The sequence below is a fragment of the Cydia fagiglandana genome, chromosome 15 (assembly GCF_963556715.1).
Source record: "Cydia fagiglandana chromosome 15, ilCydFagi1.1, whole genome shotgun sequence".
NCBI classification, from domain to species: Eukaryota; Metazoa; Arthropoda; class Insecta; order Lepidoptera; family Tortricidae; genus Cydia; species Cydia fagiglandana.
The window spans coordinates 4,012,601-4,027,598 of NC_085946.1; the positions used below are offsets into that span (position 1 = coordinate 4,012,601).

Genomic DNA, 14,998 nt, shown 5'->3' on the forward strand with positions numbered 1-14,998 from the left:
ATGCGGGTTAGTATTACCTACTACTTACCCTGTTATCGCTTGCCAAGTTTAAGGTGACATGGAAAATTGGGAATTATGATGGTAATAATTATGAGTCCTTTTAATCTAATCGAAATCTAATTTTAAATTCATAATAAAAATAGGTTATCATTTCCACCGGTTTTTTGGTATAATCGAGATAGGTATTATATATCGTTACAGACAAAGTGCGAAAATTAAGTATACACTAAGTACCTTAATATATGGGCAATAAATAAGGTACTTATATACATACACATTACATTGACTGTATGTTTGTCACCTCCGAACTCTGTCATTTGTGTCACCTATTTGGAAAATTATTTTTTTGTTTGAAAGTAAGTATAATTAAAGTTCCGGATTGGTTTTATTTTCGTCAAGTTCAGTTCCAATGATGGAAATGATGGGATCCATGAAAAATTGAGGAAACTCCTCAAATTTTATAGGCATAATCTTATAAGCATCTTTGGTAGAAATATACATAACGTTCCACATCTTCGCTACGCACCCTCTCACCGCTCAGCTACTTCGCACATCTTTGATAGAAACGTATACTTAGTTTTCGCTCACACAACTCATTCTATCATACATACCTGGCATACCGGTAATAAGAATAAAGCTGAGACTCACCGTAAGGAACCTATAGCCCAACACGCTGATGGTCGCGGCCCCGATACCGATAAGTATGGCCCCGCCAGCCTGAACGTGCATATTGCACACCGAGCCCACAGCAACGCCACCAGCCAGCGTCGAGTTCTGAATGTGAACCATATCAAACTTCCCTGGTTCGTGGTTCAAGATTGAGGATAGGATGAAAGTAACCACCTGGAAAAAAAGAAAAATGAATACCTATACCCAACCACATAGAAAACGCCATTCTAAATTTAAATAGTGATGACGGGATTTTTCCTTGAATCTGTCGTCCCGATACATTTTTATTTTCGAACGGCGTTTGATCAACGGTTGCCATCTCGGCTCGTTGAGCAGATTGAAATCGCGTTTGATTTTTATTTCTTGTGTTGAAAATTAATCATACCCAGAAAGATCAAATCTGACTATATAACTTTTTATCGGCGAACACGCGTTCATGCACGTGCTACGTTCGTTTTGGATCCAGCGAAAACAATTAACATTATAGGCGCGGGAGGGTTACATTGTCGGGGTTTATGCAGATGGATTTTACACTGATTATAATTATGCTCATCTGTTTTTTTTAAGGACACGTCAGAGATGCGTACACGGGTTACTATAACTGCTGAGCAATATCATTACATGATATAAGGTTGTAATGATTTACGGCCCTAATACTAGTAGAAATTACCCCCAATGAAATTAGAATCATTATTCAATGAAAGTAAGTAAGTAAGTAAATATTCTTTATTGCACCAATAATCATACATCTTACATACATGTAAAATTACAAAGAAATTTTAGTGGAACAATAGAACCCGATAACAACAGGCGGTCTTATCGCTAAAAAGCGATCTCTTCCAGACAACCTTTGGGTAGCAGGAAATGTATAACTCAAACAAAAGTCAACAGGTAGTGCATGGAGTGAAATATGGAGACTAATAAACACAAACACACATTACATACTACTTATATAACTATACAGATACGAAAGTAATGGAACAGTGTCGCTTTTGTTTTGTTTTCTCATTCCTAATAGGTACCATTGATTGAAATTTGACTCGCTAGAGGAAAATGGAACAAACATTTTCAACATTCCTAATTCAATTTTGTCTAATGCTTTCCGCGCACGTTTCAAAGGCTTAGAGTGAGAATGAACATTTAAATATTATATTATATTATAAGCCTATACAGTGTCTCACTGCTAGGAAAAGGCCTCCCCCCTTGATTTCCATTCGTCTCGAACATTTAAAAAAATATTTAAAAACTGAGTTTTCGCCAATTCGGTGTTTTATCAAAATACGTAATTTTTAAAATCTAAAATCTTTCTACATAATATTAAACTCTTGATTAACTTCTATTCTTTATTTTTATAAGCCTTATACATATTAGATGAAAAGGTACTCAGTTCGGCATACCCTTTGAAGAAGTTATAAGCAGATCGATACACGTGCCTACACCAGCTTAAAGATTTTGCAATTCAATGTTGTCCCCATTAACGAAACAACTTCTTAAATATAAATAACGAAAATTCTTAAGCAATATTTAAATTTACCCTGCGCGACGCGAAATTCAATTTAAAGTGAATTTGCTCCAATGGCATTGGTGGTACATTGCTTCCAGTTCCACGTTAGGAACTTTTGTCTCGGATTAATACTGTCCCAAAAGACACCCGTAATCAAGGTAAAAGCTTCACTCAACTTTCGTAATTAGTCAAAGCTATTTCAATGGAATTAATTTTTGGTGCCAATTTGTGATCAGTCGGACGGTCAGTCGATCTAATTACAACTTTCACTTTTGCCGGAGTGGATTTTAGTCATTAATGCTTATACTAATGTTCATTTCAATCAATAGGTATCAAACTTCCTTTTCATTTGGGTACAAATCTAATAAGTCAAGTCTATGTATATTTAAGTGAATTAGATAGAATTTATCGTGTATTTTAAATTAATATTCATGTTTATATGAACGGAAAATATCTATACCATTTGTGTGAATAGAAATTGTTAGTTTGTGTGATTTTCAGAAAAGAAGGGCCAATGAGAGGCAGGCTTTCACGTTACTTTTTTACCCCCGACGGAACGGCGGCATTATAAGATCTGGCAAGGTTTTCTATAAAAAAATGTGATACACCAGCAATGTTTCTTTGATGGACTGCCAGATAGAACTGTTTTATCGAAGGTTTTTACATTATTAATATATTTTTCCTATGCCACAGCCAGCTATGCGGAGTGAGTGCCACAGTCAAATATCAAATATCAAAATATCAACATTTATTCAGCAAATAGGCCACAAGGGCACTTTTACACGTCAACATTGAATTTACATAAAAGCAAAAATAATAACATCAACAATTTTATAAATTAAAACTAACAATTCAATCTAACGTATTACAATTACTAAGAGATGTATATGGTCTCTTAATGTCGAATTACATACAAAATACAGATAAAAAAACACACACAAAAAATCTATAATATTTAGAGGTGTAAATGTCTCTAGGTGTCAGAACTATAAGATTATATAGTTTATCAAGTTATCCTTAGAGATGTATAGGGTCTCCAAGAGTCAATATCCTGTATAATTAATACATTCATTAAAAGAAAAGAAACATACGAGAACAGAATGAGGCGTCTCACTGTAATTCATTAATAAAAGTTACTAAGTATAATAGCTCGTGTTAGCTTAACAGACCAGTCTCCACAAACAGCACCCGTTCACGAGTATGACGCGTATCTCAGCCATCGCCTCCCTCAACCTTCTTTCGGGAAAGTGGCGACCCGATCAACAACGCCACCGTAAGTGTAAACGCTAGCAGGGTCGGCCTAAGAGGAGGTGGCGGGATGACCTGGACACATTTCTCAGCAACTGGACGGATGCTGAAGTTAATCGGGAGGATTGGAAATCTAGGGGGAGGCCTTTGCATAGCAGTGGAACACCTTTAAGGCTCGTTAAAAAAAATTGTTTTCCTACGAAGATGACATTACATACAGTGCCAATAAATAGTGCGTTATTTACTAAATTATCAACTCACAGTGCAAGATGCGAGCGAGAGGTAAGTATTGGTGACCGCCCGTTGGTACTCCTCATCGGTGCCCGTGAGCGCCGAGTTGAAAGACGGCCAATAGATGTACAGAAATATCGAGCCTGCAATCAAAATTACCTTGTTAATATCAATTATTTATAAGGAACTCTTTAATTTTAAGGAAGAGACAGAGAGAGAGAGAGAGAGAGAGAGAGTCAAAATATTTAGATTACAGCAGTTCATTACACTCACGTGTATTGTTAATACCTAGTCGCTATTGGCGACATGTTTCGGTCCCACCGGGGGTCCTTCTTCAGGCTCGAGTGCTCACGACGACCGCATTCCATGCACTGCGCGCGCCGCCAATAACGACTAACAATCCGCATGAATGTAAGCGTTGTGGTTGTCCATAATTACGATAGTTTAAACGACCAGCCCACACAACACCCACCTATCATAGCAGTAACGTCTGATATGTAAGTAGGCGCGTTCAGCACATTCTTCTCCGCTTGGCCCTCAACCTTCTTGGATTTGAGGGCGAGACTCACTCCCAAGCCGAAGTAGGCTCCGAAGGAGTGGATAGCGATCGAGCCACCAACGTCCGCTGCCTGAAACGAAATTACTGATTTATATAAAGTACTTAATTGAAATTTTGACGGTTTTAAGGATTGACCGGACCCGAAACACTACGTTGCACACCAAAACAGGCATCGTCGACTTTGGGGTCAAAACCAGTGGGACTGGGCATTCCATGTACGACGTATGCACCCACAGAGGTGGGCTAAACTAGCCACAGAGTGGTTGCCACAATGTAAACGCCGGTAGGGTCGGGAGACGACCTGGAACATTTCTCTAATCGCTAAGTTGAAAGGAATCTGTATACGTATCAATGTGTGTGTAAAAGTTCTATGGGGTAATCAGTTGAAAATATTGTGGCGTAACTACGTCAACGAACAGGAAAAAGTTGTAAGTAAGTATCTAATAAACTGTATTGTACAAAAAATTAAGGATAGGTTACAGTAATTGAAAGTACAAAGAAACTTATTAAGTTATTATCCCTATGAGGGAGTTATACTACTGAATACTGGTGTGCCGTCGAAAAGTTTCCGAAATTGCAAAAAAAAATAAGAATCAAAAATTTCCATTTTCAAAATAAAAGTTCTTTTTTCCGAAATTTCCGACCTTTTATTCCAATTTTGGAAATAATGAATAAAAGAAGGCTAACAAAGGGAGTATGAGGGAGAGCGGGAGTTGGAAGGGGTAGACGTTGGCGGACTTTCTCTGATCAGATCGGGGAAATCCTGAAGAAAGGCCACGTCAAGAGCACCCTAAACCGGCGAGCGTGTATGAGGAATGTTATGAAAGTAAAGGAAGCGAAAGAGGTATGCCAGGACATTAGCACGTGGAAATCCGTGGTCTCTGCCTACCCCTCCGAAAAATAGGCGTAATTATAGGTATGTATATTTGTGTATATGTATGTAATTAAGGATTCGGCTAGGTACATCATTATTCAATGACACGAATAACGAGCCGGTGTTTACCGGTTAATATTCGCGGCAACGACAACGCGTCGCTGCATAATGGCACAGCTCCTCTTCTGTGTAAATTATGATCATGTAATTATGTTAGACATGATGACGCGCCATGAGATGATGCTTGGAATTAATGCAAATGAATGATGATATATCCTGTCAAATAATAAATAAAAATAAATAACGGGTCGCACTCCGGGAGTGCCGGCAGAAGTGAAAACTCAATGACATTGTAACAGTTTTTCGATCAGGTCACGTGTCCGTCTTACGAATTTTCAATTTGTCGAATCTGTCGCGAGTTTAACATTTTTTCCCCATTACAAAAAGTGCACAACGCCGCTAAAGAAGTTTTCACTTCAAAATTATATCGTGAAGTAAAAAATAGGGAGCGTCTTATGAAAGTTGTCATCAATTTATGTATCTATTTATTAAGACTGATGATATAGTGATGATTAACCATAAGGCCGCAATCATCATCTTCCTCGCCTGTGGTCGGCTTGACAACTAAGTAATTCAAATAAGTGGCCCTAAGCCTTATTGAGATTAGTCCGGTCCTTCACCTTAATAGGGCGCAATAAGATATTAAAAGGAAGAAGCTTGAATTGAGGATTTCTTATAATCTGAACCGTTAGAGGGTTGAATTTATCAAATCAAATCAAATCAAAGCATTTATTTTCAGGCTACTAAAGCCCATAGGTACATACATACCTTACAAAAAAACATATATATACAATAATAAAAATCGTAAATACTGAAATCTTCTGTCATTTGCGTAACGCAATGGAACATTACTTTTTGTTTTCGTATTTTTTTATTCCACCCAGAATAAGGAGCCGCGGTAGGCCTAAGAAGCGCTGGCTTAACGTCGTGATAGCGGACATGGAAGAGAACAATCTCACACCTGAGGATGCCGAAGACCGGGCAAAGTGGAGAAGATTGAGTAGGAAAGCGGACCCTGGCACTAGGCCGGGAAAACGCTAGGTTGAAGAAAAAGAGAACGAAGAGCTCTTCAATTCAGTATGTTCTGCAAATCCAACGAAAAACAAAATTGGTCAAAAAATAAATATATAAAATAAATTCTAGGTTAGGCTAAACGCAGTCATTCTTTTTGTTCCATTTCAATTTATTTTTAGAATAGAATAGAAATACAGTTATTTATGACAAACAAACACTAAAGACTAAAACATGTTGTTGTTGTTGTGTTTTAGTTGGCAGAATCCAACGTAGATAGTCGTATATTCTTGCCAATTAGTTAGGGAAAAATTTGTTCTGTAAATTGTGGGTTTAATTTTTATTCATAGCGTACCCAATTTCAATATCCAGTCGACCCAAAAGTCGTGTTTGTTTGTCGAAATACGAATCAAAATGACGATGGCGGCTCAATAGCACTGTACTCGTATCGCGAACTGGTCTCGTATTCTGATTGGTTACATGGGAATTGGCTAAAAGCTAACTGAAGGAAATATATTTGTATTGGGGTGTGTAATGTTTTTAATAACAACTATTTTCGAATTTTCATTTTGCATAATTCGAATTGCATACCTAATTTTGAAATGCAGAAATGTTTATTTAGTATAAAAACAAAATGAATAGGAACAAATTGCATAATTTCAGAAGTAATAATAATGCAGTTTCATAGTAATGTATGTAATAAAGATTGCCAGGGGTTTTGGGTGCGGGAATCGTTTCGCGTGTTTATAATTTTGTCGTTTGTAAAATAGTTAAGTAGGGAGACCGAGGCGAGTTGTGACAGAGGAGACTTGTGACATCGTCGACTTTTTAGAATCTATTAACTAGAAACTAGGTCGCAATAGCGCGCGTTTGTTAGTTCAAGTTACGAGCTAACAAACGCACACTGTTGCGACCTAGTTTCTAGTTAATAGATTCAAAAAAATCGACGATGTCACAACTCTCCTCTGTCACAACTTACCTCGGTCTCCCCTACCAACGTATGAGTTAAACATATAGAGTAAGCTCCAAGTTGCTTAATAATGTTCAAATTGTTTCTTTTTTTTATTTACAGTTTTTACGGTTCCGTACCCGAAAGGTAAAAACGGGACCCTATTACTAACACTCCTCTGTCCGTCTGTCTGTCACCAGGCTGTATCTTATGAACCGTGATAGTCAGACAGTTGAAATTCACAGATGACGTATTTCTGTTGCCACTATAACAACAAATACTACTACTACTACTAACAACAGTATAAATAGTTATTTGTTTTACAAGGGGGCAAAGTTGTTGTTTAACCGCTCGTGCTAATATTGATACCCGAGCAAGCGAAAGATTCCAAAATTGAACCACGCGCGTAGCGAGTGGTTCGAAAAATGGAAGCTTGAGCGTTGCGAGGGTTTCAAAGCACGAGAGTTAAACAAAATTTGCCCCCGAGTGAAACACAAAATTTTTCACCTCACCAACCCGAAGCAAATATTAAATGTAAAATATCAAACAAAATCAAACCAAATGAAATCCAAATGGATGTTATTAAATACTTATCATCCAAAATCATCATTTAAAAGTCAATTCTACCGGCAAACATAAGAAAACAACTCAAAATTTGCATTTGATTACTTTGCCCCGCATGTGGATAAAATGCAACTTTGCTATTCGTTTTCGAAGTGCAAATTAAGCCTTTCCGAGCTGCTGTGGTGAAAACAAATATTAAGGTGGGCCTCCCATAAAACATACGTGGTTTTTTGCCGTACGAAAGGGTTCGGTCTTCGTGCGCGAGTCCGACTCTTGTACTTTTTTTCCGACAAATGTGACGTTTCTTCAAACAAAAAAGTCACTTTTGACACTGACATATCTAATCCATATCGTATCTAGACGTAACGTAAGTTCGGATCGGCCCAATTGTTTCACATACCAATTGTTTAACATAGTAATAACCCGGACCCGGGTATGTCCTTAAACTACGTCCAAGACCACCGGTGGACGGGCAGCAGCGTCCCTCAAATTCGGTGTACTCGACTGCGATCGCCAACCCGCCTGCCTAGCGTGGCGATTATGGCATTCACCCCCCAAAAAAGGGGGAGGCCTATGTTCAGCAGTGGACGTCTTATGGCTGAGATGATGATAGTAATAACTTCAACACTGGTCAACCATCGATTTGCCTACATTCGCTCAGCAATCCGAATACCGCGTCTAGTGTTCAATTTTGTCCAAATTGCTTGTTTGTTTGGCGTACAACGTGTGACAAACAGAGTCGATTGAATGCCGTTTGACAAGTGGAACCAACTTAACGTCCCTTTGTTAACCGACCGATGAAGAGGAGGGTATTGTTTTTCGCAATCGAGCAAAATATTTCAAAAAATTCATGGAATTATTCTCTCTAGCGACAGGAGCGAGTAGACAAAAATTGATTTGAATTTAAAATGTACATACATATATTTATCTACTCGTCGACTATAATTCTTGAATTAAGATTTCATATACCAAACTTCAATTGGGTATTTTTAATGTGTGGGCTCCCAACTCAACTATAATATTCATTACGATACAGTTTAGTCAACTATAATAAAATTGACCAATCACAGCTCTCCGCGATCAACAGGACGAAACAAAAGCATAGCTCAAATTAATTATTTATTTTAGGTTGTATAGTAGAAACAATTGGTTCATAAGTCAGAAACGAGCATGTGACACCCTTAAAATAGCAACATCCATAGACTACGAAAACCACTTAGTGTTGCTTGTTAGTCTCCATAGGCTACGGTGGCCAAAATCGAGAAAACAACTGTCTAAAAATTGAATTTAGCGCGGAGCAAGTACCAGGGCCTCATGAGTTACGAGAAGGTGTCGTTGACCAACGCGCCGGGCGCAGCGCCGGGGGCGCGTACCAGTATTAAGGTATCGCGGCTGCTTGCGTATCTTAGCTGTGAATACTTTTGGTTTGATTTGTTTGTATGATTCTACTAGTTTAAAGTATTATTTTTTTTGGCTCGTAGATAAAGTATTGTATACAATAGTGATATAATCAAGCTTTTCAATCTCGTACCTAACTTAGGCAACTCAGCAAGCTTCGTTGCCTAAACACGGTACTCGACTGAAAAGCTCTCTATTATATCACGATTGTATAAAATACTATTATATATTTAGAAGAGTTTGTTTTCTCTTATTTATAACGAAAGCTTTCTTTTCGTTAGCCCACCGCATAGCTTAAAAGAACAATGGCTTTGATTAGCAGATCACGGTCTAAATTTGAATAAGATCAGAAGGTTTCGTACTTTTTTGCATTTGTTGTTATACTTGTTATAGCGGCAACAGAAATGCATCATCTGTGAAAATTTCAACTGTCTTGTTATCACGGTTTATGGGATACAGCCTGGTGACAGACAGACAGACGGACGGACAGTGGAGTCTTATTAATAGGGTCTGGGAACGGAACCCTAAAAAGTAAAAATCATCTAAGTTTAGCTGATACTTTACCTAAAATCAATACTTAAGTAGGTAGGTACCTACTTGTAACGCAAAAACGTATAGAGTCAGACCAGACTAACCCTGCATGGCATTTGGAATGACAAAGTGTGGCAATGTCATCATTGAAGTCCAATTTCTGTGAAAATATGACGTTTATAAAACACTTCACTTTGTTGTATTCAAGTCGGGGTAAACCTAGCTTAGACGGATTTTAAGACGGAGTAAAGGATGATTCCCACCTCACGCTAGACTGGGCCGGGCCCGGGCCGAGGCGTCCGACATGACATTTTCTATGATGATTGATCGGTGATCACCTGGTGCTTCCCATAGAAAACGAAGCGCCGGAAACTGTGGCTCGGCCCCGGCCCCGGCCCGGTCTAGCGTGAGTTGCCGCGCTTGTTATTGTTAATCAAACCCATGTTTTTTTTAAGTGTCTTATCTCCTCCAATATTATTAAATCTGTGGCAATACTCAAGATAGACGATCACGGGAAGCTGATTAGTTGCCATTGCCCGTGAAAATCCCTAAAGCATTTAGTTAATAGCGGCTCTTTGGAACACTGCTTCGCGATCGAGTTTGAATTTGGAAGTAATCTCTTTAATTTAATCAACGTTGATTTAAATGTGAAATATTGTGTGCAAATCGATTTAATCCTGAAATAAGGATTGGACGTGCTGTGTGTAAAATCATCAGGTACCTATTAATACGTATTAATTATAATAATGTGTATTGCTTTTGCAATCTAACTTTATTAACCCTTGAAGTGACACGTGGCGTTATTCATTTGTCTCAAATCCACTTGCAACATCCCACTAACCCTGGGGCTAACCGGTTAAACCTGGAGTTACCATGGTTACTAATACAATTTGACACTTGGTTTTAACCCAGTACCCGTAACCGCCCAGTCGCCAGTAACCGTTAGGTTTAACGGGTTAACCCCGGGTCAGTGGGATGGTGCAAGTGGCACTTATTTTTTTTTTTTTGATCTTTCTCGTCTTCTACCTTTGTTGTACTTTTTCGTTATCATGTTTCAAAATATTACTTTTTTCTAGTGTCCATAATTTTTGACTATAAAGCCAATTACATTTTGATGTTTTGTTTCTCATTCGCATGTGCGTCTCACTCGCTCTAATGCATGTACGAACGAGTAAATATGAGCAAAATGCCCTCGCAAATAACAATAAAATGACATCATTTCGATATCAATATTTACATATTCGAATGTTATTAATTTAATTTATTTTAATATTGACAAATTGTGTAGTTATTGTGAATAAATAATTGAGATTAATAAAAAAAATGTATTATGATAGCTACAGTTGGCTTTCATCATTTAGTTAAGATTCCGGGTATAATCAAGTCAGCATTCAGCTTTTATAAATCTTCAACATGATTGTCCACTGTGTAACTCGTTGGCTAAATCCGTGCATTGTTCCGCGTTAATAGCCACATTACTCGTCTTCAGATAGAATCGCTTAATGACGGGGCTCTGCCCATGTTTACCGAGTCTATGGTCGTTTGACAAGACGTTTAGTTAAGCCAGGAAATTAGAAAGAGACATAAGATATGGCGCGCTGCGCTAAAAGATTTTGCGATCGCGCGGGTTCTAACGTTTTACCTCAATAACTCTGAAAGTACAGGTAAGGTAAACGTACTAGTGCTCGACATGCTAAAGCCCAATATATGACACCTTGCTGTCACCTCTATTGACAATGACTTAAGTTTCAAGATGACATGTACCGGGACCGCATCGAACACCAGTACGTTTACCTTACTTCTTTTTAAAAATTGGCTTGTCGAATCTCTCGGCTAGCTAGCTATTTTATACTGAGATTATATTGCTGTGGTATGCAAAATAAAATAGAAAATGAAAACAATACATTTCGTGTTTTTTTTTTCTATCAAGCCAAGTTACACCTAGTAAGGTACCTTGAAGACTGCATTTGCAAATATAATCTTTAATCTACTTAGTTTCCATGTAAATGAATAAAGAACGTATCACTACGAACCATAAAGGATGACTCACGTTAGACCGGGCCGGATCTGGGCCGGAGCTTCTGGCGCTTACTTTTCTATGACAGATGACCGGTGATCATGTGACGCTTTCCATAGAAAACGAAGCGCCGTAAGCTCCGGCCCGGACTCGGCCTGGTCTAACGTAAGTCCTCCCTAATAACTACTCAAAACTGCCTGAGTTAAGTGGCTGATATAAAAGGTCACAGTTTTCCTCAAAAATGCAGCACAGTGTTGATGGGTCGCTATTAGTCACAAATCCCCGTAGTATTTAGTTAATAACGCGTATTCTGTAGTATTTGCCGCCGGCGGCCATTAGCGAGCTAACATTTAGGTACCTACTGGCGGTTTTTAGCTCGGCTTTCATAAAATGAAGCGAATGGGTTCTGTTATATTAAGTTCGCCTCAGGCGCAATAGGCGCAATAGGCGAATCACCTGTAGTTGGAATAAATATTGGGCGCATAAAGACATATTGAAAGGTGACTACAAGCTAAGTATGAAAAGAACTGTGATGGATACCTGTATTCTACCCTACTTGACGTATGGGTCCCAGACTTGGGCTTATACAAAAAACATTAAAAACAAAATAAGGAGTTGTCAACGAGCCATGGAACGAAGCATCCTAAACCTAAGAAAAATAAACAAAGTAAAAAGTATAACAATTAGAAAAAAGACAAAATTGACAGATGCATTACATCATTCCTTAAAACTGAAATGGCGATGGGCCGGACACTTAGCAAGGAGCACAGACCAACGCTGGACCCTCTCCGCTACCAAATGGGCCGGTCCGGTTGGAAAAAGGAAACACGACAAAGATGGGCGGATGATCTTGTTAAAGTAATCGGCAAAAGCTGGCTAACAGCAGCCCAGGACAGAACGAGGTGGAAGAATCTGGAGGAGGCCTATACCCTACAAGAGGGGTCCCTATAAATTAAGAAACGGAATAAAATAAACTAATATCGATGTAAATTATGTATTTGGGAAATAAAAAAGGCTTTATTATATTAAGTTAAGTTTTTGGCAAAAAAATCATTTTTGGTACATGCTTTTCTCGCTGACTGTACTTGTCTTACGACAGAGACAATTCTAAAAACCCCTAACACAATTGGGTTGCGTTGTTTCATCACAGAGTTCCTATGGCCACCTCCTGTCTCCATCATCAAATCAGCTAGATGATACCATAATATTGCATTGTCATCCGATTTATACATGCATGCAAAATTTCAGCTCAATCGGAAACCGGGAAGTGGATCAAATTTAACTTGCAAGATTTGATTACAGACAGACAGACAACGGGACAGGTGAAGCTAAATAAAAGCTTGTAAAAATTAAAGTTGGATATAGGTAAGTTAGAACAAACTTTTTTAAAACAAAAAGTTGTTATCTAGGGGAAAGTATGTAATGCTATCGAAATTAGCCCTCATCGAAATTTTAACCGTAGGTTATTGTGGTTGGTCAGTGCCTCCTAGCTAGAAAACTGTTTTGAGTGGTAGTTGGTGGTCAGTGTGAATAAACCTTTAGCGTATGACACAGTAAGTGTTATGTGCAACGTATCATTTGGCAAATAATGCCGAAATCGGGGTTAGTTTCTCGCCTCCTCTGCAGCCGCCGTCTCCTGCGCCGAGCAATCTGAAGAGCTACCGCGAAACCCGAAATTCGCAAATTGGCCATTGCGTGGATCTTCCTCTTTTACTCCAATGAAAGCATAATTAGAGTGACAGAGAAAAATGCCCGCAATTTGCGAACTCCAATTTTCACGGTTTCAGCCCTGTCGCGGAGTGCTGCAGCCCGCAGTTGGCGTCGGTCCGCAAACGTGAGCTCCCGTTGCTGCTTCTCATTTTAATATAACTACCTGAAAAACCGCCAGACTCCGATGGCGATGTCCAGATGGGGGAAGATCGGGCAGTCTGGAGGGCGTACTCTGGAGTACAAATTGGCCGAAGACCGTCCGGACGCCCTAGGCACCGCTGGAGAGATGAAGTGCAAAAAGACCTTAGCGAACTCGGCGCCGTTGACTGGACAGAGAAGCATAGCGGTCTTTGGTGTCGGAAGCCAAGATCCACTTCGGGTCGTTGCGTCACAGCAGTACTAAGTAAGTAAGTAGGTACCTGAAAAACGCTGGTAACGAGGTAAATGTTGGCGCTGGCGATGGCGGTCTCCACGATCGCGATGAAGAGGAGCTGGCCACCGCTGGCGACGCCTAGGAGTGCTCCGAATGTTATGAGAATGGTCGCCGCCATTATGTCAGCCTCTGAAGACAACACACATAATGACAAAAAAATTACAATTACGTGACACAGGAGATTGTCTTAACGTTGTAACTAAGTATTTTTACCCAACTATGAATTTTAAATAAATAGGATTTTATTCGTATTTCTATGGAGCAAATGGAAAGTACCCGTTCCTTCTCAGAGTAAGCATTGCAAAACTGTGCACTTACTCTTGTGGAATTTATGCATCTGAAATAGGATTTCAGTGCTGAAATTGGTTTTCCTACATAATATATTCTTCTAATTAGAGAAAACATAAGTTAAGTTCTAGTATTTAATCTTCACAGTTATCAGAAGACATATTAGGGCCTCCCCACATCTGGCGTCTTTCGAGCGTCGGCACCTAAAATTCTATGGCCGACGTTGACGCAACGTCGACGCAGCGTCGACGCAACTGCGCAGCGACGTCATTTTCCATAGCGCTGGACCGACGCCGACAGACGCCGACGCTCGAAAGACGCCAGATGTGAGGGGGCCCTTAGGGGTCGCGATTCTTGTATTGTACTATTCCCCTGATTTCACGATGATCACACATTAAATCGCGTATACTTAAATTAAAACATCGTGACAGTGGCACGCTAGAACGGCCCGGATCCGGGCCGACGCGTCCGACAGTTCAGTTTTCTATAGAAAGCATTACGTGATCACCGATAACCCGTCATAGAAAACCAGTGTCGGAAGCCCCGACCCGGACCCGGACCATTATAACGTGAGTCATCCTTAAGTGAGATGTTTCACGAAATCGTGCGAACGTCAAGTGCGCCTTCGTTGGTTGGTGGGTTGCATAAAAAAAAACGTTACTTTTTTAAATAACAATGACACAATACATTGTGCCTACGTCCTGTACATACTCGTACGTACCGATTATAGTCTCCTTGTTTAGCGATATAACCATATAAGTATTACGTTGTCTGGGTAAGTAGAGACCATTGTGTCACCAACGCTGTGAGGAGCCAGTTAAAACCGAAAGGTTTAAAACAGTGTCTACTTTTAAGGTACCTATGGATTTTTTAATTGTCTCTGTTATGCGACATAATATATGCGTGATAATTATTAAGTGACGAAATAAACCTAACTTAATGGCAATTACAG

At 39.3% G+C, this 14,998-nt stretch overlaps 1 protein-coding gene and 1 long non-coding RNA gene across 2 annotated transcripts in view; both read right to left on the minus strand.

Annotated features, from left to right (window-relative positions):
- Nucleotides 1-14,998, minus strand: part of LOC134671277 (uncharacterized) — a 280,075-nt gene that overhangs the window by 15,512 nt on the left and 249,565 nt on the right. The window lies entirely within an intron of this gene.
- Nucleotides 1-14,998, minus strand: part of LOC134671243 (ammonium transporter Rh type B-B) — a 56,682-nt gene that overhangs the window by 9,077 nt on the left and 32,607 nt on the right. Inside the window, exons 4-7 of the mRNA XM_063529047.1 lie at nt 13,745-13,887; nt 4,125-4,281; nt 3,683-3,795; nt 649-843 (exon numbers count right to left, since the gene is read on the minus strand). Of these exons, the coding sequence (XP_063385117.1) occupies nt 649-843; nt 3,683-3,795; nt 4,125-4,281; nt 13,745-13,887 (608 nt within the window). The remainder of the gene's footprint in view (nt 1-648; nt 844-3,682; nt 3,796-4,124; nt 4,282-13,744; nt 13,888-14,998) is intronic.